Source organism: Pyrgilauda ruficollis, unplaced genomic scaffold (assembly GCF_017590135.1).
Source record: "Pyrgilauda ruficollis isolate IOZ18807 unplaced genomic scaffold, ASM1759013v1 scaffold6, whole genome shotgun sequence".
Taxonomy (NCBI): domain Eukaryota; kingdom Metazoa; phylum Chordata; class Aves; order Passeriformes; family Passeridae; genus Pyrgilauda; species Pyrgilauda ruficollis.
Genome location: NW_024527710.1, coordinates 14,156,151 through 14,177,597, shown reverse-complemented (window position 1 = coordinate 14,177,597; position 21,447 = coordinate 14,156,151). Strand labels below are relative to the sequence as shown.

The 21,447-nt window shown below is 42.8% G+C and overlaps 3 protein-coding genes across 5 annotated transcripts; 2 read left to right on the top strand and 1 right to left on the bottom strand.

The window, feature by feature from the left end:
- The first annotated feature begins 5,704 nt into the window (after positions 1-5,704).
- MAGOH (mago homolog, exon junction complex subunit) lies at positions 5,705-7,551 on the top strand. The gene is made up of 5 exons (XM_041482979.1): positions 5,705-5,862; positions 5,969-6,027; positions 6,158-6,268; positions 6,570-6,652; positions 7,266-7,551. The coding sequence occupies exons 1-5, from the start codon at positions 5,775-5,777 to the stop codon at positions 7,363-7,365; spliced, it is 441 nt and encodes a 146-aa protein (XP_041338913.1). The 5' UTR covers positions 5,705-5,774; the 3' UTR covers positions 7,366-7,551.
- Positions 7,552-8,200: 649 nt separating this feature from the next.
- On the top strand, positions 8,201-14,414 carry CZIB (CXXC motif containing zinc binding protein). 3 transcript variants are annotated; one of them, XM_041482976.1, is made up of 8 exons: positions 8,201-8,345; positions 8,521-8,604; positions 8,687-8,743; positions 9,449-9,530; positions 10,009-10,040; positions 10,469-10,546; positions 13,286-13,351; positions 14,103-14,414. In XM_041482976.1, exons 1-8 carry the CDS (start codon positions 8,340-8,342, stop codon positions 14,178-14,180), a joined length of 483 nt encoding a protein of 160 aa, XP_041338910.1. In that variant the 5' UTR covers positions 8,201-8,339; the 3' UTR covers positions 14,181-14,414. The 3 variants fall into 3 exon arrangements, with proteins under 3 accessions (XP_041338910.1, XP_041338911.1, XP_041338912.1); XM_041482977.1 differs by having other exon boundaries at positions 8,237-8,349; positions 8,521-8,594; XM_041482978.1 differs by having other exon boundaries at positions 8,257-8,345; positions 8,521-8,594.
- Positions 14,415-14,998: 584 nt separating this feature from the next.
- Positions 14,999-21,091, bottom strand: CPT2 (carnitine palmitoyltransferase 2). Its single transcript, XM_041482975.1, has 5 exons — positions 20,923-21,091; positions 20,058-20,138; positions 19,844-19,950; positions 16,948-18,252; positions 14,999-16,649 (listed from the first exon to the last, which is right to left on the bottom strand). The coding sequence occupies exons 1-5, from the start codon at positions 21,042-21,044 to the stop codon at positions 16,318-16,320; spliced, it is 1,947 nt and encodes a 648-aa protein (XP_041338909.1). The 5' UTR covers positions 21,045-21,091; the 3' UTR covers positions 14,999-16,317.
- Between the last annotated feature and the right edge of the window lie 356 nt (positions 21,092-21,447).

The window sequence follows — 21,447 nt, the reverse complement described above, 5'->3', positions numbered from 1 at the left end:
GCAAGGCCTTTTATTTGATACAGGAAGAAACCATATGCAAGTGCATTTGCCTGTGTGGAAATATATAAAAATATATACATTAATTCCTGAAGCTGGCATCCACCACTCTATGTTAAAGTGCTGTCAATAAGGAACTGCTTGTGCACCATCCCTGTGGTTTGACAGGATGGACTCAGAGTAATCCTGACTGACTGAAAATCAGGAATAATTCCTTGAGAGAGACAAATCACTTTATTTTGAGAAATAACTCCCTGGCTTCTGGAAGGAGATTAGTGTATTACAGCCAGTATCATCCTTTTCATCTTGGTTGGTTCTATTCCCTTATTTTCTTACTTTTAAATCACTAAAAACTGCCAGTGATATGAACATGGAACAGAACCAATCTGGCTCCTAGAGGCAGGAGAGCCATCGTGCACAGCAAAACAGAATCTTGAAAAAGATGACCAAGAACTCTCTGAGATCAGGGGAAAAGGACAGGAGAACATCAAGACTGACAATTGTATTCTCCTGGCTGTGAAATAATAATGCTGAAAACCCAGAATCTGAGATGATATGGCCTCATGCAGTATGGAAGGGACAGTTTTCTGCCAAAAACCCCAGAGAAGAGGTGGAGAGACTAAGTGCTGGTATACTCAGAGCTGAAGAACAAAGAGCATTAGTGAGCAATGAGGATCTGTGACACTGCTAATTTCAGACCCTGCCCAGCTCTTGCTTTTAAGAGCTGTGAGACCCCTGAACAAAAGCCATGGGGTACTGTGGAAAGGTACCTTTACTGTTAAAACAATCTTCCTCTGGAAAAAGAAAAAAAAAAAAAAAAAAAAAAGGTTGCCATGGCAACCCTGAATGAATTCAGCACATCACCTGTGCATGAAGTCTACCTGCAAGGGCTCTCTTGAAAGCTGAGGGTTTGCTTCTCACTTGGGATCCTTCAAAATTGTACAAGGATTTAAAAAATAAGGATTGCACAGGAAATGGATAGGACTCCTGCATCCACAAGATCAAAGCCTGCTGGAAGGCACAATTATCTATGTAAAAGGAAAGCAGTGTATTTTTCTTGACAAAGTTTTCAAATGACAAGATTGGAGAGTCTGATGCAAGCAAGGCTGGAAGTCCTGTGTGAGAAGGCAGATGTGCCTCAGGTGTTTCCCTTTTTTACTAATGGAGCCTTATGCTTGGATTTCCTCACTTACTACACAAGTTTCTTTCTTTATAGAATAAGGAAAAAGAAAAAACTCAAATATTGGAATTAAATACATTGGAAAAACTAGTGTGTTAGAGATGACAACAAGCCTGAAAAAAAATTGCAAAACTAATTTAAAAGGACACAGGTAAAAATGTTAGAAATAAATAAAATTCTATTTAACTTTTTGTCAAAGTGTAGCAGAGAACATGAGGCCCACTTAGAGCAGCATAAGCATGCCTAAAGGTAAAATCTAAAAGTTTCTATTATAAAAGCACTGCCCCGGGTCTCTCACCTCTGCAAAGCTTGTGAAATTCTGCTGTCTCAGAAGGTTCTGTCAGAGCTTGGATTTAAAAAACAAACAAACAAACAAGCTGGGTAAAGCGTTTCAAATAAAAGGAAAAAAAACCATAGAATAATGTTTACTGAAGGTAAAACAAGGCCACATGGAAGCAAAGAGAAGTTTCTTTGTAGCAACTCAGCATAACCAGGATGTCCTTCCAGTCAAGGAGGTAAAATGTCCAACACTCCTTTGTTTATTTCCACATTTCTAGAGACACAACCCACCTCTACAGGAAGGTCATGGGCTGAAGGCTAAATAAATACCTGTGCTCACTCCCTGCCACCAGGGAAACCTTTAAGAGTTTGGCAGATTTGTTTAAATAAAATCAGTTTACACAGAAATACATGACTGGAATACAGCACTTGGCTCATGTTGAAATGAAGAGCCTGAAACATGCAGTGACATCAAATACCTCTTTCTTATGTAGTGTTTGGGAAACTGCTTAGAGGACAATTCACAAAGGTTAATTTCAGTCTAAATGTGCAGATTCTTCCTCTGAAGCAGCCACTGGAGACAGGCTCCCCCACATCAGCCCTCATAACTATCTCTGTAAAATTCTGAAGTGAGAATTAACACACATCTATTTTTAAATAAAAGCAAATCCTATTTTGTTCAAGTTCAAGACACAGTTCTACCACGAAAAACAAATGAACCATTTAAATAAGTCACATTTGTTTTCCTAAGTTATTTGTGGCAATAAACTCTAAAGAGTTGGATTCACCAGAACTGGAGCCCAGATACTCTTCTCAGTTCCCACACACCACTGCACCCCAACTTCCAGCCTTGCCAAACCCAGCAGACTCAGATGGGGGCTGACATTTTAAATGAGACATTCAATTACATTGTAAACTTGCATTTCACTCAAAAATGATCCGTAGAGAAAGCAAGAAATCAAAATCAATCAAAACCAAAAAGCTTCCTTAAAACTCGCACAAATATTCCCAAGGGAGAGCTGATCTTGTCCGAGGGCAGGGGGATGAACACAGCAACAATGACAGACCCTTCCAGTCCTGCTTTCAATTATTTTCCACAAATCTTTCTCCTTTTCAGGCACTCATTCACACCCAGGAGTCCACGCTAGGCTTAGGATTTGGTTCTAATACAGAAGTCAATACAGCCCATTTTTGTTTCCTAAGTCACAGCAGTGAGAAGTGCCTTGTGAGCACACAGAGCCCTGCAGTCAATCAGCAGCCACAGCAGCACAGCCCTGTGGGGCTGGGAGAGCCTCACCTCACAGCAGTAAGATTGTTTTACTTGGCACCAAAACAATAAATGTTCCTTCTCACAGAGGTGTATTTTTAACCGAGCAGATGAAACTTATCCATATTGCAATTTCAAAGTACAAACTCTGGTAATTAGTGCATTAAAGTGCCAAGCTGAGGGTTAACACAGCACCCCCAGTTTGTCTCAGCAGCCACAGCACACTGCTGACTCAGCTGCATTTTCACACTCATTATCTCTCACACAGTGCAGAGGCAAAGGAATTAACATCCTTCAAAACCAAATCAAAATTCTCTTCCCAGCAAGTAAAGTAACACAGGCTTAACAAGGATCTACGTGCAAAGCCAAGATCCACACCATGGAGTGCATTAAGTGCTATGGAACACATTTTAAAGAAGTATTTTAGGAATTTTTTAACTTCCAGATATTATATTGTCTTAACTTTCCTCAGCCAAAGTAGTTTCTGTAATAGGGGAATCAGTAAGAATTAAACCCTCTGCAAATACAAGGAAAAAGAGTTGTATAAAATTCTCTATGTTTGGAACACAGTTTCACAAGTTACAGACATGGAAAAATATCAGAAAACAACCTGATTTATTTGCCATCTGTGAAAAAAAAAAAAATTCTGTCACACAGTTCTCCAAAGCATTCAACATTTCTAGTGAAGAGAATAAAATAGCAGAAATACAGCTATTTCAAGAAACAATCACAAATCTTGAAATCTTAAAACCAACTTAAATTATGGATCCAAAGTAGGTTGATTCATTCAAGCCATCTGCTCTTTTATTGACACGAGAAAAAACCCCAAATAAATAGAAGTATTCAGAGCATGTTTATCTGATTTCTCCCACTTTTCCAAGTCCCACAGATACCTGCTCCCCATAGGTCAAAGGAGACAATAATGTAAATTTTGCTCTTCTTCAAAAACAAACAAACAAAAAAACCCTAACCCAAACCTATTATAAACCAGTACCAGTATTAATATTGCATATGAACATTGTTACATTACAGTCCTTCTATCATATGCAAAATAATGCTAAAAATGTGTGTTTATAGAGATATTTTCTTCAGAAGCAGAACCACTGTTTACACATGCAGAATGAAAAGAGCTACAATGCACACATTTGTGCTTTTCAATAGTTAAGCCAATGCATTCAAGCAGAGCATGTTTGGGATTGTAAATGTGTCAAGATTACCCAAACAACACTGGCAGCAATTCTTTACCCATTGTATTGCCATCAAACATGATCGTTATTTTACTTGGACAAAAAACATAATATACACACAGCAAAAACCCATTTTTATCTCACCTATATATACTATGTGTTTATCATAAAATGTTAGAATTAATATAGAGAACTCAAAGACAGTTGACACCTCCAGAAGGAATTAAAATGCAGGTTCTTGGGATAACTCCTATGCCAGTTTGCTCTTCCTTCCAACACAGTAATTTAAATAAATTTACATTAAGCACTGATATTCCTGAAAAGGCTTAAAAACAATTTAGACAATTACAGTGGAGTAATTCTCTCACAAAAAATCCCCAAAACAAACAAAACCAAACCTCTGAACGTGGGGACAAACCAGACAGTAGATGGTATTACCTTTAGATTGGACAGCCAAGTTCACAAAATAATTCTGCCCAAAATCTTTCAGTGTGGTATAAATACAAATGTTACATTTTAATTTCTTTCAGTACCTGCAGATGCTATAAAGCATCAGGTTGGCTATTTCTGTATCAGTAGGACTCTTCTACTAAAGAGACAACTTTTAGACATTTTCTAGAGTGGACATTCCTAAAGAATGCAGAATGCAACTGAGAGTATTCAAGCACAAAGCTGTGAAAAACAATGAATAAGAGTAAATATTGCCTGATTTAGCCCTGCTGTAACTCTAAGGAAAGCAGAGAGAACTCCATTAGCCCTGCAGCACCATCTCAATGAAATCATGCTCTTCAGTGCAAACCCATTTCCAACACCACCACAGTGCAAACCACTGTCCCCCATTCTGTGTCCTCAGTAAAAAACGTCCCATCTAGTGATGAGCACAAGAGACACTCTATTTCTGAACTTCCCTTGCAGAAGGGAATGTTTTACAAAAAGATGTGTCTCTGGCTATGTCGTTTCAGCAGCTCCCAAAGCAGAAAAGGGCAGGATTTACCCCCAGAGCATTTACTCTCAAACCTCAGGCCACCTGTCATGAGGGATTGCAACACACCAGAGGCACCACACTGCTTCACAAGACAGAATCTTGTCCCCTTGTAGTTAATTTTGCTTAAAAATCACAAATGTGTGGTGTTTGTTCCCTCTGTGCAGAAAAGAGATCAGGAAATGCCTCTGGGATTAACTCATCACCAGCTCTGGGATCAGCGTACTGGTGGAGATCTGCCACCTCCTTCGGGAATAGCCCAGTGGGCAGCAAATGGGACTGATAATGCCAAGCTCAAGGGTTCCATCCTTGGGTAGCCACTTTATCAAAATACAAATTTGATGGTTTTGGTGGGGCCCTTCTAACTCAGAAGTGCAGCGTAACAAAATGTGACTCAAGGTCTTGTAGCAGCACTGAATGCAACCATCAGAGCTCATCACAAATGGCGACCCACACATCATCTCTTCCACTGCTACGACTAAGTATCACTAGCAGGCTATCTCATGAGTAACAAGTGAATAACTGTTCCCCCAGGGGCCCGCCGAGGGCTGGGACTCTGCCCTGGGAACAGCAGAGGTGCGGCCATGCCTCACCTGGCACCGTCCCGTGTCGCTGTGGGCTCTCCCCAGCTGTGCTGAGGCCGTGTCCCGCTGGGGTGCGGCCGTGTCCCTCTGGGGTGCGGCCGTGTCCCGCTGGGGTGCTGGCCCCGGGCCGGCGCAGCCCCGCTGAGGGAACGGGCCCGAGCTCCCCCTCACGGACAGCCTTCCCCCCCGGCCCGCCAGGGGGCGGCCGCGGCCGCTCCTGGAGGGAGCCGAGTGAGCGCCTTGGAGCGTTGGCGCCGCTCCGCTTCCCTTTGATGACGTAGATCCTCTGTGGAGGGCCATGGCGAGTGATTTCTACCTCCGCTACTACGTGGGGCACAAGGGGAAATTCGGGCACGAGTTCCTCGAGTTCGAATTCCGGCCTGACGGTGAGAGCGGGGCGGGGGCCCGGGGGAGGTGTGCCGCGCTCCCCGAGGGCGGGCTGCCGGGCCGCGGGACCCCCGGCGGGGTTTAATGCGCAGCCTCTCCCCACAGGGAAGCTGCGCTACGCCAACAACAGCAACTACAAGAACGATGTGATGATCCGAAAGGAGGTGAGGGCAGCGCGGCCGAGGGCGTCTGTGCCAGCCAGAGGGACTGTGGGCAGGCCTCGGGGTTGGATGGCGTTGCCGGGGCGCTGTGGGCAGGGCTGTATTTATTTCTCTGCCGGAATGTTGTGTCCAGGCTTATGTGCACAAGAGTGTGATGGAGGAGCTGAAGAGAATAATCGACGACAGTGAAATCACAAAAGAAGATGATGCTCTGTGGCCTCCTCCTGACAGAGTGGGCCGACAGGTACGGTGCATAGTGTCTCTTCTAATTTGTCTTTAATTTTCATATGTTAACTCCTTGGAAACGTAACTAAACTTTTTCTTCAAGCCAGTATTTTTTTCCAGCTGAAAGGAAAAAAAAATACTGCTTTAAAACCTGAGTAATGCCTCAGTGGTAGTGTAGTTGTGGAAGCTAATACAATCCACAGACCTGCTGCATTTGATATCTCTGTAATAGAAATTTGTAATAAAAACCATCACATACTGAAATATTTCTGTCACTGGTACCATGAGGCAGTGAGTTCCTATAACCTTTTATTTTTCAGGAGCTCGAGATAGTAATTGGTGATGAGCACATCTCCTTCACCACGTCAAAAATCGGTTCCCTCATTGATGTAAATCAGTCCAAGTACGTACTCTGCTTTTTATGCTGCCCTTGTTTCTATTTACCAATCTGTATTAGAACTTTCTGGTTATTTGGTACACGTATTTTATATTGTTTAAAGTACGAGTCAGCTCCAGTGCTCTGTGTTGCAGCACAATGTGCCAGATGCCTTTAGTCTGTGGCGTTACAGGCTGTGTTCCCAAACTCAGAGAGCTGACCCTGCTGCAGGAGCCCTGTCACACACACAGAGTCTGAGCTGCCATTGGCCTGTTTGTGCTTCTTTGGGAGAATCAAGATATCTGTATTTCACCTAAGCTGAAAAGACTTGACTGTTGTGGGGAAGGGGCAGTGGGGGGTAAAATCCTGAGTGCTGTTGATACTTGTTTTCATGATAAAAATGTATATTTTGTAAAAACTTAAGATATTCACAGTTGGAGTACAGAATATTTAATCAGTCAGTGTAGAATGAAACAAATCTGTGTCTGTCTAAGATGATACCTAAAAAGTCCCCATATAGGCTTTAGGTTTTTTTTAATATATTGGTTCTGTAACCTGTTCTTTAAGAGCATCAGTCTAACATTTTTTTAAATATTTTAATTTTTTTTCTCCTCTTTCTTCCTTCTGTTGTGAACTGCAGAGATCCAGAAGGCTTGAGAGTATTCTACTACCTGGTCCAAGACCTTAAATGTCTCGTCTTCAGTCTTATTGGACTCCACTTCAAGATTAAGCCAATCTAAATCAGACAAACTGAAGTTTGTGTTGCAATGTTAGCAGTAGAGATGGGAAGGGAGGATCCTGTTCCAGTTCTTCATTGTTTCTGAAAGGTTTTTGTACTTTAGATTATTTTTTGATTGTTATTTTGTTGTTGTTACAAACTGTCAGTGACTCAATAAAAGGGTAAGATTTGCGTTTTTAATTTTTAAGCTGTGGTGAGAGACTGGCTTCTAATACTTTTTTTTTTATAACGGTGCATTCAGAATGTGTCACTTCACTTGCAGCACCACACACTGCACTTCTCTACACAGCAGTGCAAAAAGGAATGAAGTCAGGCTCTGTGAAACGAAACTTTTGCCAGTTGTCAAGGCAAACTTTTGTTACTGTCCTGAGCTGGGTATTCTGTTGGCCAGCCAAGGACAACATTTGACTCTGCACAGGTAAATGGTTATAGCAGACACACATCACCTCCCTCCCAGCCCGGGGTTACCCGCTTGCCTCCAGAGCAGACAAACAACAGGCCACCCAGGATCTTCACCGACCGTCCCATTCAGCTTCAGAGAAGCTGAAAAACAACCTAGAATGTATTTAGCTTAGTTCTAGGCTAGCAGATCTGTTGTGCAGCATTCGTTAAAAGATTTTTGAGGGGTCCCCCACAGGCCCTGAGGGCGTACACCATGGCAGTGCTGCCAAACCACGCTTTTACTTTCCCTTAACACGTCTGGTCTGTAAGAAGACGTTGCGACTTAAAAAAAAAAATTAAAAAAATTTTAAAAAGTGATTAATTTATGTGTAATGCTGAAAACAGTGCCTCCCGCTTTTCCTCCCCTCCCCACAGGCACCTCCCGCTCCCTGCGCGCTCGGTAGTGGCGGCCGCCATCTTGGCTGAGGGCAGACGCGGCTTCGCGCCGGCCCAGCCGGGCAGGGAGCGTCGAGGCGCCATCTTGGCTGAGGGCACGGGCGCGGGGAGCAGGGAACGGCACAGAACCGTGCGGCCATGGGGGTAGGTGAGAGCCTTGGCCGGAGCCCCGCGGGCCGTGGCGGTAGCGGAGAGCCTTGGCCGGAGCCCCGCGGGCCGTGGCGGTAGCGGGGAGCCTTGGCCGGAGCCCCGCGGGCCGTGGCGGTAGCGGGGAGCCGGGCCGGCCGGGGCTGACGGCGCTCCGCCGCTTGCCTTGCAGAGGATCGGGCTGCAGCTCCGCGCCACGCTGGAGAACATCACCCGGCTGCGGGCCGAGGGCGAGGACTTCCGATGGTACCTCAAGGTGCGGGGCCGGGAGCGGGGCCGGGAGCGGCGCGTGTCCCTCATTACTGACAGCTTTCAAACTCCCGATTTGTGTTCTCCAGCTGAAATGTGGGAACTGCGGTGAAGTCTCCGAAAAGTGGCAGTACCTGCGGCTGATGGTGCGTGTGCCCCTCGTAACCTACCTCTGAGCAAAAATGAGAACGCAAACCTGCCTCTTACACGCCTATCCGCATCAAGGATGTGACAGCTTACCCTCTAGATGAGATCGTTTTTTAATAGCTATATGCATTTAGAAAATTGTCGTGTTCCATATTAAAATAAATATTTGGAGACTGTTAATTGACAGATGCCATTTGAAGGGTGACTGTTGCTAACAAAGTATTACATATTTTAAAAACATTTCTGTGAATACGTATTTCTCTGTAGCCTATTTCTCTGATGCTGATGGAATCCTTTTGGAGAAGGTGAGGTAAATCAAGATTATTTAAGCATGCTAAATCAGCATTTGGAAGCTGAAAAAGCAGGATAAAATTTGTCAGGGATACTTGCCTGTTCTTAGCAATAATCATCCCTTTTTGTTGCATACAGCTGAATGGTAAGAATGTATTTTAAAGAATTAGTAGAGCATGCCTATAAGGATAAGACACAAGTATCTATTATTCCCTCTTTGAAGTCTAGAAGAGAAATATTCTTTGATAATCTCAGCTTGTTCAATTATTATTCCCTGTAGTTAAGAAAAACGCTGCCTTGTTGAAGTATTTTTAAAAAGCTAAAGGTTGTTGTAAAAACTACCTTACCTTTGCAGAGGTCTCCACAGGCTGAGCTGAAGTGGTTAAAAATGTCTCTCTTGCCATGGATTCTAGGACAGTGCTCCCCTGAAAGGCGGCCGAGGAAGCGCCACGATGGTGCAGAAGTGCAAGCTGTGCTCCAGGGAGAACTCCATCGGTACGTGCTCGGACACTGACCAGGCATCATCCATTTCACAGTTTCTCTTTCAGTCCCCATTTTTGCTTGACACCTTTTGTAAAGAGCTTTCACCAGGGATTTCTGCCCTTGTGCACTGGTGCTTGAGTTCCCAACAGGCACATTCTGGACATCCCGTTCAGGGAGACAGCAAGGCCTCCTGGTGAGTCCAGCCTTCTGCATGAACAAAACTCATCTGAATTGTTATTTTACAAAAGCATGCAAATCTTTTTGGCATTGGTATGGGAAAATGGTGCAGTGTAAACTTCTCAGGAGAAGGGAGAAAAATTGAATTCTACTTTTTGAAGAGAAAAGCTGTAGGGAAAACCTTGCACTTCTTGCATTTAATTTGCTTTGTATAAGGAAATTGCTGTGAAAGAAGATCCTGGTGCTTGGTTTGTGCTAAATAAAACTGAAGACATAGTGCCACTCACTTGTATACTTTTTTTTTTTGTTTTAGATATTTTAAGTCAGACAATCAAGCCTTACAATGTAAGTTTGTTTCCTCTTCTATGTAACAAGTGAAAGATAAACAAGCATTAAGAGTATTCTGAGTTTTTGCTTTTATCACCCTCCTTCAAGAACACCAAAAGCTGGTCTTGTCCCTGGACAGAAATTGTCTTGTAGACTTCTTTACAGCATAAGTGTAGACTAATTTGATACATTTCAAAAGCCAACACAGAACTGTATCACTCAAATTAGAGTTGATTATATAAGTCCCCTCCAGGTTTCCTTTTGAAGCCTTCCTGGCAGATTAAGAAATTCTAGTTAGTGACCACCCCTGAAATGAGCCCTAGGATTCTGCTGTCACCAGGGGCATCAGAGATGACAGTGCTGCCTTTGGAGCAATCCATTCCTAGACTAATGCTTGTCACTGTCTCTATTAGATGGAAACTAATGGTTTTCTGACTCAATCACAGGCTGAAGACAGCGAGAAATTCAAAACAATTGTGGAGTTTGAATGCCGAGGTCTGGAACCAGTTGACTTTCAACCACAGGTGAGTTCTTATTTGTGATTTGTTTCTGTTTTTAAAAGCACTTCTTCCAGAATGATAAACACTATTTGAAATGGTTCTGGAACATCTCAGACCTTCCCAGATTCCCATCCTTCCGCAGTTCCTGTTTTACTTCATTTGACTCAAGAAAAAAACCAAACCAAACAAAAAACTTGCCAAGAGCTAACACGAACAGCTGGAATTCTCTGTGCCAGTAAAATCTAGAGCTAAGCACACCCTGGAGTTGTACTTAACCTGCTTCCCAGGTGACTCAGTGTTAATCTGAATTCATCTGAGACGTCTTCACTGCTCAGGTCATTGCAAAAGAGAGTCTTTCCCAAAGGGAAAGTGCAGCATTAGGCAGAGCACCACTTGCCCCTTGCTGTATTACAGAGCTCATCAAGCTCAGTTATGAACACCTCAGTGTCCTCTAAAAAACAAAGAGATTTTCTTTGGGGTTGACATCACCAGAGCCAAAGGAGATGAACACTGGCATTTTTCCATTTGCAGCTTGAGCAGACAAAGCCTGAAGATCACTGGCAGTTACAGGCTGGTACAAAGCACACCTGAAGGTTCAGAGTGAAAGGATTCTTCAGGGCCAGTCTGCAGTGACTCATCTCTTGTGCATGGTCATGCTCTATGCCACTTAACTCCCTGCTATTTTTAACCTATTATTCCAGTCGGATTAGGTGTAAATAGACTGACAAATATAAACCTGTCTTATCCTTCCCTCAGACTGGGATGCTGTGCTAAGAAACAGCCCAAAAAAGCTGATCCTACAAAGAATTTGATAAAAATAGAATCCCTGCTGCAGTGTGCTGGGGGAGGTGTTTATTTAAGTGAAGTCCATCTTTTTGATGAATGGTTATTCCTTTATTCCATAATGGTTATTAGTTTATTCCTGCTTGAAAGCTTTGCAACCAGACTTAGGAACTTGCACTTCAAGAAAAGTCTAGAGGAAGACTATAAAATGTAGGAGATCTTTATAGCTCTGCATCCTAGCTGTCAATTTTATTTACAGAACAAATACTTCACAGCTGTAACAAAAGTTTTAATTTAATATTCTGAGTTTGGTGCACTTGACTGGAGAGTACTTGAATCCCTGAAGAGATATTTCAGTGAATTTTTGGATGCCTAAATCAGTAAATGAGAGTTTTCTGATGCTCAAGTGACTTCTGCAGTTCCAAACAATTTTGTCAACTGCTTTATATTTGGCATGATCCCAGCCAGCCTGGCTTCTGCACAAGCCTAAATCTCACTTTTGATTAGCACTGAACATGGCATGTGGCCATATAATCACTGTATTTTTGCTGTATTTTTTGGTACACATAATAGAACCACACCTGGAGTCAATTTAAAGTGGCTTAATGCTTGCATGTCTTATTTAAATTATAGTAGTTATAAAAAAAAAAACCCACCAAACCCAACCACCACCACAAAACATTTGAGTGTTAGAGAGGAGAAAGTATCCTTTGTTTCTCTGATATAAACCCTCATTTTAGTCCTAGGGCAGAAGTTACAATTGCAGTCACAGGGCTGGTGAATGGCTCCAGGTGGCAAAAGCAGGGCTTCTTTGATTTTTCTGGTGTTTGTTCTATACTCAGCTCAGTTTTGACCCACAATACAGATCGTCCTCTCCACCCCAGCAGTTCCCTTGACATGGGCTTTACTGAAAAGCCACTGTGCCCTGCAGATCCCTCTCCTGTTGTTAGATTTGTTAGATCTTCCACACTCTGTGGTTTACTTAACTCCCAAGTGCTTAACCTTCCATTCAAATCCCCAAATATTTTGAAGTCTTGTGGCTTATTTTGCACATTCTTGCAGCTAAATGTCTTACTAGCACTAGCGGGGATTTCTTTATCCAAAATGCAAGTGTAGATCCCTTACAGAAAACCAGAAAGAAGCTACCTTTGATTTTGAGCCAGTTGTTAATAAAATTCTGTAGTTAGACTTGACAGTGTAAGAAACCTTCCTGCATGCTACAGAAGTGGCTGGGATTTTTAAATGTACTTTTAAAATTAGTAAATCTTACTGTACAGCTTGGAAACGGTGAACCCTAAAGTGAGAGAGGTGTTCCTATGGAAGATAAACCACAGCACCTTCCTAGAGCTGTCCTTCCTCCACTCTTTAAAAACAGCAACAGTGATGGCAGTGAAGAACTGTCCCCTGTGCAGTGCTTGTTTGGGATACTAATCTGTTCACTCAGCCAGCTGATCCTCCTTACACATAAAGCTTGCTTGTCACTTGTGTACCTAAATCCAATACAAGCTGCTCCTTCTCTAGAGTGTCTTGGGCTCCAGTATTCAAGCCAGAACTATCAGCTTTCTTCCACATTTTCAATTACCTTCCTTGCAATGTATTATGAAGCTATTATGCCTGTGTGGACTCTGAACACAAAGCTATTAATAGTAATTGGATGCTGCTACATAAACGTAGAAACTAAGCTTTAACATTGCCTAGAATAGTTAGAAATACTTTTTTTTTTTTTCTGGGAAAAACAGAGGAGCAGTGTTCCCTCATTTTACTTGGTTCCTTGGATTGAATTTTCCCAATGCACAAGCAGGGTCCCAACCTTATACTGACCCCTATCTAGGAAAGAGTTTGCCCATTCTTTCTGCCTAATTTAAAAGAAATGCAATACATTTTTGTGCTGAGCTACCTTCTTTGGATGTTTCAATGATTATATTTATTATTTTGTCAGTACAATGTAATTTGAAAAACTTTCTGCAAATGTGTTTGCAGGCAGGGTTTGCTGCTGAAGGCGCAGAATCTGGCACACCTTTCAATGACATAAACTTGTTAGAAAAGGTATGTTGTCTTAGTTTCACTAGCAAAACTACTTACCTAGCTTGCTTTCCCCATGTCACTGCTCCAAAATACACACCCTAGACCGGTTTTGCTCTTCCTGTAGCCACAGGAAGGCCACAGATGGAGAGAGAAACTGAATCAAGTATGAACAACTAGCATTACTAACAGTGTCCTTTTAGAAGTATGGATTTGTTAACTTAGCAGCTGACAAAGATTTAAGTCACTCAGTAATTCCAGAGACCAAGAACCTGGAATACTAAATGGCTGTCTAGGAAGATCCCTGCCCACTGTCCTGTGCACAGAGTGGTTAAAAAGTAATATAGACACTGTCCTTCAAAGCTCAGGATAATGACACCAGCACTGCAAATCTTCTTGGGTGTGAGCAGGAATCTCAAGGTCACATCTGTTCCCTGGTATCCTACTTGGCAGGGATCTGCTTGTCTGCTTACCCACCTGACCAGGGTATTGTAAATGATAGATAATCCTTTCACCTGCCATGGCTGCTGTTTGTCCACTACAGGCTGGGAACTACATAAGAAAATAAACCCCAGCAATATACATATATAAAAACACTGAGACTGAAGCTCATTTTATTTCAGGTTAGTGATCTTGCTACTCTCAGCTGTTAAATTTTAACTTTCTACAGATATCTAAGACCCAAACTTTGAGTAACATTTAGTTCCAGCTTAAATTCCAGTCTGTGTGCATTCTGTTCTCTGTGACTAACACTGTGAAATCTTACTTCCTACAGGATTGGAATGACTATGATGAAAAAACAAAGGAATCTGTTGGAATCTATGAAGTTACCCATAAATTTGTAAAATGCTGAGGTTCATACCCCTAACAAGTTACGACATGGTTGTTGATGGAGGAACTGTAAACATCAGATACGCAGCTTCCTTGGAGTTACTGTTTTACATGGCCACACTTCAGAAATGGAAACCTAAGTTCACAGAATCATTTAGGTTGGAAATGATCTCCAAGATGGAGTTCAACCTTTGACCGACATCACTGAGTTGTACTTTCTGTCCCCAGCATGCCCTAATAAAGTATTTCCCATGGAGCACTTGGAGATGGCCTCAGTACAAACTGTAAATAGTACACATTGACTGAGCTGTGCCACGGCCTTAATGCTGTGGGGTTTGGGAATTACATGGTTGTGGTGGACTGTAGCTTAGCTAATGGATTGAGTAACTGCTTACACAACTTACAGCCTTAAAGGTTTTCATAGTTGGTCACCAGGAAGTACCTACATTTGATTGTCTAACACAAGCAAATAAAGTCTTCCCACTCACCACTCCTATCATGAGGAAATGGCTACCAGCACTAGTAAAGGCACTGTGTTAACTCTTCAAGGGAACAGCTACACCTTTAAGCAGATTTCTGCCACTTCAGGTAAAGACTGAGGTGAGTTTCCTGAGAATACTTACTAAGCTTGACTGCTGCTGACATTTACACAGTTACAGTCCTCTGAAAAGCTAGTTATCTTTCCAAATGTGTCATTAAGTAAAGCTCATTTTTGGGTGAAGACAGCCTTAGTACCCCTTGGCGAGTGCATTCACCATCTTGCCAGCTGTTCTCATGTTTCAAAACAAAACAAAAACACCCCACCAAACAAACCCAAAAAAGAAAAGAAAAAAGCTCAGCCAGTCTTTAGTGAATTTTATTCAGACTTTTGGTCTGATAATTGTTTCCTGATATGTTATTTCCTGCATCTTCCCAAATTATCACCTTCCTTCTTTGTTTAAATGAACAAAAACAACCATGCTAAATTTTAAAGTCAGTTTTAAAATACGGCTTTTCAGCTGAAAACTACAACATTACAAGAGCAAAGCCTTCAGGCTTACATATGAAAGGCTTTCACCTGCTAGCACTTTTATTTCATACTTCCAGGACAGGGTATTGCTTACACTTACTGTGCTAAATGAAAAAGACCCTGGGGGAACCTGGAAACTGAGATACCCAAAGGAAGAGCAAAGGGAAGTAGTTTCTGAGCCTCTCAACCTGATCTTTCACATCCAACCAATATGCTCAGACTTTCCTGTTCTGCTGATACATTTTGTTGTCCATGCCAGTGGGACACGAGCTGCATTAGTCTTACACAGATCACAGAAGGCAACACCATTGTGCAATTCAGCTCCACAGAAAGACTTGGCCTCCCAGAAGAAGAGTGGAAATCAAGAGGGTAAAAGAGAGGAATTCAAGATCTACATACCAGACAGAGTGCAGAATGTTTGCAGCAGTTTTCTTTCCAACCTTTGTAAGAAACATGAGCTATTGACAAAGGGTCTCCCCTTGCTGCATGATTTAGATATGGCAATAAAAGAACTTCGTGGTTATTAATAGGCAGCTTTATTAAAATACAGTTGTTTCCAGTGAGTTTAACAACCTAGTTGGTGACTGCAGGTTTCTTAAAGCCTCCCACTTCATTTTTTGTGTCTCTAAAAGCTGTTATAGTGGAAAGGCTTCAAGCAGTTGAGGCACAATCAGTTCTGATATAAATTCAAGTTTAAAGAGGTAAGTTAGTAAGCAAGCTTACTGCAAGAGTGCAAATGGAACCACTCTTCCATGTTTAAAATTATTGCATGTATTTTTTTAAAACCAAACAGTTCAAGAGTGGTATCACAGTACTGTAGTCTGTCCGAACATTCACGGAACACAGATGTTCCAAGTTCATTAACTCAATAAAAATGCCTATTTTAGATTATGTGTTTTAAGAACACATGGATCTATTACTTAATTTGATGTAGTTAATGTCTGTATTTCCTGAAATGCATTCAAGGTCTGTAATTGATTTCTTTGAAATAGATAGAAATTTCCTAGTGAATTTAACAGTATTCAAGTTCAGTGATGATATATGAACCCAGTTAGGCTGGGCAATCTCATCCATGTTGAACACTGATTAGTATGTCAGACATAATCTGCATTTTTTTCTGCAACTGTAAAGTGTTCCAATGTCTTAATGTCTAACTCCCAATTTTCTTGCCCTTTAAAACATTAAAGATATCTTCTAGTGACTTGTATATACACTGAAGGTATTCTTTACCATTCCTAGCTGGGTAAGAGGAAACATTACAACCTATCCAGTCATCTTGTACCTGATACCCTACTCCAAAGCCATCAGACACCACGGGGCCAAACCCTCCTAACTGCACAGCCGGGCTCACCAAGGTGCTGGTGGAAATGATGTTGTGATTGAGGCGAGCGTAGGCTTGGTCTTGATAGAATTCCGGCAGTGCCAGCCCCTTGGACAAGGCCAGATAGCGCAGGCTGAAGAGGTGCCGGTCAAAGCCCTGGCCTGGAGAAAGAAAGTAACAGATGTGAGAGAGGTGCCTGACTTCTGTGGGAAGTAAACTCACCTCAGCCACAAAAGAGGAGGTCTGTAGAACTGGAGTTTATTTTTGTACTGATAGGAAATATTTTTCAGGCTTTTCATGCCCATGTCCTAGGAGAACAGGGCCTGCTTGTTTTACTGCAAGGCTCAACAGGAGCAGGAGAGTACAATCAGCATTAAAATTCTGAGTTGTAAATATTTACAGCAACCTTACCAGACATTTTAGTGCAGAAGGAGGAGCATTTGATGCATTCCTACTTACCCATAGCAGCCTCTTTCGTCAAACGGCCGTGGTACTTGGAGCACTCCACTATCAGGTTCTGCAGCTCTTCAGTGCTGTGTTTGGAGAGTCCCTTGACAAAGGCTTCAGAGCATTTCTTTGTGTGGACAGAGGCAGGCCGTATGGTTTCTGTGCGGCCGTGCTTGAAAGCTGCAGTGCTGCAGGACTCGTACGTGGCAACAGTCTGGTCGTACTGGCGAAGGAAAGCCATCTGGAAGGCCAGCTGAGCCACAGCATCTGGGCTCACCTTCTTCTGCTTTAGCAGCTCCTTGCCCCCTTCTTGGAACTGAATCATGTTAAGAGACAGTGATTCTATAGTGGCTTCAAACTTCTGTTTGGCTTTGGTAATCCCTGCTTTTAAGGCATCGTTCAGCTTAAAGTCAAGTTTCTGCACTGCTCTGGAAGAGTCAACTGAAGCAGGCTGGGACTGGGGGCTGATGGCTGGTGTCGTGGTGCTATCTTTAAAAACCTCATTCTGGAACCTGAGCACAGCCACACCATCTCCCCAGGAATGTTCAAAATTAATCCCTGCAGTGCCATCCTTAGTTATGATAAGACTAAAGGATTTGTCATACCAGCGGTTTGCACCATCTCCATGCAACATAGTGTGGGACAAGTGCACTAAGTCTTTAATGGGAAAATCATCTAAACATAAACAAAACATAGCAGAGTCTACTTTTTGAAGAGCTTCTTCATTGCCATTGTCCAGTAGATTCTTCCTCAGCAATGCCCATGTATCTCGGTTTTCACTGGTGAGGTAGCCAAGAGGGAAGGCCGGGGCCGGACTGTTGTCACTAAGGATGTATTTCAAGTGTGCGTGTATTTCTGAGGGTTTCAGCATGTTTCCATCTCTATCAATAACATCAAACACATAAAAATTTCCATTTCTCAACACTAATAAATGTTTTGCCTTTTCATCTGTATAAAGCTCATCTTTGTCAAGCTTAGGAAGCCGTGTAGAATTGAAAAGCCTGAAGTACTGAGACATATCTAGGGGGTAAGCATTGACCATGTAGGCACCAAACCAAGAAATTGAAGAAGGCACAAATCGGATAATTTTTTTAAAGATCTCAGTGTCACTTTTTTCTGGATTGAGGTGAAAAACCTCTGGCTCAAGGTAACCAGCCCTGAAGGTCTTCATAAAACGTATGGCAGAAACAGTCATGTTTGTAGCCCGTATGAGCTGATCGTTGTATTCCGATTTCGGATCAGGATTAAAAGACATAAATGGATTAAAATTCAAAAGAACAGGCTCACGTGCTTTGAGGTACATGTCAAACCAGGGACCTGAAAATTGAGAGTTCAGAAAGAGGTCAGAACATAAAAGCATCTTCCTGAGTCAGAAAAGAGGGTCATGTAGTCCAACAGTGATCATGAATCACACACACTGAGGTGCCTTTAAACAAGACAAACATATGAAATAATTCACCCAAGGCTTCTCCAAACCCCCATTATGAAGAAGGATAGTGTTGGCTAATGATAAAAATACTGGGTTTGGAATAATCCATGTCAAGGGTGTCCATGTCATTAGCAACAAGGGCCAACTCCCTATTTTCTTTATGGCTCAATGATAAACCTTAACTCCCAGGACATACAGTGCAGCTCCCCAGCTCTATTTTGGTGCATACTTACATTTGGAGTGGTTCATGCCTTTACCTACTCTTACACTATTAATTTCTGCAACTCTCTGTCACTGAGTGCATCTTGCTGAGGTTAGAAGGCTGAACCTTCGACCTGGACTGTAAGAAAGGCAATGGGCAGTTCCAGGGGCTAAGTTACAACTTTAATTACAGGTTCTTACAGGTAAGTAAGTAACACTCCTACAGTTTTAAAACCACATATGTCATCAACACGTAGCCTTTTAAACACAGACTTGAAAGTCCAGGGTGGAGACAACTCTACGTACTTTCAGAAACCAATTTCAAGTGGAACAGGTCTTTTATAAGGCATAAAGAAGAAAAATAACTGAGCAAAAAGCAATACAGACACCCCACCATTCACAAACAAAAAGCAGCATACTGGTTAGCACTGATGAACAACATAAAGCCACGACCCAAGATGTTGTTCAAAGTGAATGGAAAGTAAAGTACAACAAACCAAAGAGCAGTTTTTGTGAAATAATGTGGTATTTTCTGCAGACTGAGTGGCAGCTAACACCTTAACAGGCAGTCTGAACACACAGCAGGGACAGAAGTGCATTCACTGGGCAACATGGAAACTTCTACTTCCATAGGCATTTGACTATTTCCATCTCTGCTGCTATCGAATACTTTCATGAGCAGACACTTGTACATGGAAGCAATACTAAAGCAGAATAATCAAAAGTAAGAATAATCTATACACATGCTCTCCCTCTCCTGATTTGTTTCTATTTATTCTCGTTTTCCTATTACTATCACTCCTTTACTTTGGCTCCTTAAAAGAATATAGTTTTGTAGTTTTAAGGGCTTTTAAATCCCAACTACTGACCACTTCTGCCTCCCAAATTTAGTTATATTCTGTGACCCCTCCACTCCCTCAAAGTTTAGTTTCTTGCTAAATAACATGGAATTATTTGGAAATGATTGCTTCAGTTTCCTTAAGGGAAGTGCTAGATAAGCTCCTCTTTAACCTAAACCTATAAACTCATGAAAAAATATCATTATTCTACTATCTATCTACCCAGAATTCGGATAGAATAGATGACATTAGATAATGAGCATTCTTCTTTCTACCAGCCTCTGAAATTGCTCAAATACAGCCACAGAGGGTGTTCACAGCAGGTTATTCCAAGTTTCTGGGCTACACTAAGTTTCAGCCTATAACACTTATGGCATCATGAGCAATTATGAAGTATAATGATCTACAGACTTGTCCTACACCCAGCAGGCCAACGTACCTGTGATGTAACTTGTGTGCTTGTTCTGATTGTCTTGAGCAACCAGTTCCTCATGCAGCTCTCTTCCAATCCCCTTTTCAAAGGCATGAGCAAGTTCTTCAGTTTTCCTACAACAATCAAGAAAAGAGTCAAAATGCTGTCACAAGTCGCATTTCTTACGTTAACACTTGGTTTGGAAGCAGAACATGACACTGCAATGTGTGTTTGTCCATACCTGAACTGGTCATCATTTAAAAGTGGTTTCTGGGCATTCAGGTATCTTGTAATTGTATCTTCTAGCTTGGGAACTGGCAGTCTGAAGGAAGTGGAACACAGAGAAATGCACTTGATGAGCAAGGGTGTGAAAGAAGCCTGTGTTTCTTACACAGTCATCTCCCTTTGCCTCCTTTCTTCCATATCCTTCCTTATACTATTATATACACTATACATACAAAAATGTATACACACTATACTGTATATACTGTTATATTATATATAAATTTGGGTAATACTTATGCACGTTATTCAAATGCCTCACAAGTTTCTTGTGGAATAAGAGAAGCAAGGAACTAGATGGACACCAGTCAGCACCATAATACTCTTGGGAAATAAGGCAGAAAACCAAATTGACTGTCTTTTTACAAAGGTACTGCAGTGATGGGAGCTAATTCCTTACAAGAAATACAGTGACAGGAACCGCTGCTAGCTCTGTAGAAGGAACAGTTCTGTTGCCAGCCCTGTTCGGCCCCTCCCTCCCCTCACAGCTGGGTGCTGGACATCTCTTTCTCACAAATTTTCTATTCGGTATCTTTGTCAGCTTTCTCTGAGCCTGAGTTAAGTTTCCTATAGCACAACCCCGCTACACTCACGAGGTTACTTTGGGCGCCAAGGGGATGTTTCAGTAGCAGGCTTGTAACCGCTTACAGCGACACTCGGAAAGCCGAACCCGCTCCCGTGCAGACAGCGCGCACCGAGCGAGCCGCGCACCGCGGCGCCCAGGGAGGGCGGACGTTCCCTCTGCCCTCTCCTCACAGCGGACACCCCGGGCAGCCGCCTCCGCCCCCTGCCCGCGTCCCCTCGGAGCGGCGGCCCCGCCGTACCTGGGCAGGCTCTTCTGGTAGTGCATGGTGGGCACGATGCTGCGGTGCAGGAACTCGGCGGCGCCCGCGCCGCTGTAGCCGCGCCGCCCCGGAGCCGCCCTCAGCAGCTGCCGCGCCGCCATGATGGCGTCCGGCCCGCGCCCGGAGCCCCGCCCGCCGCGCCCGGAGCCCCGCCCGCCGCGCCCGGAGCCCCGGGAACGAACGGGAAAAGCGAAGCGTTTTTCTGTTATTCCATTCCAAAAGTCAATTGGATACGTGCTGCTAAGGTAGCAAAGTTACCAGGGTGTTGGGGCGGTTCAGCACCAGTCCTCTTACTTACACACTAATAAAACGTTCTGATTCGTTAATAAAATTTTCTGCAATCCTCTTTTTTTTTTTTCTGCAATGCACTTCTTCTTGTTTTATGTTCACATACAGACTGCAAGTCTTTTTTCTTTTATTTCTCCCCACCCCACTTTTTTTTTTTTTTTCTGGGTGTGTGTATCCATATGTCCTACCGACTACACAGGATTGAGATCCTGCCCC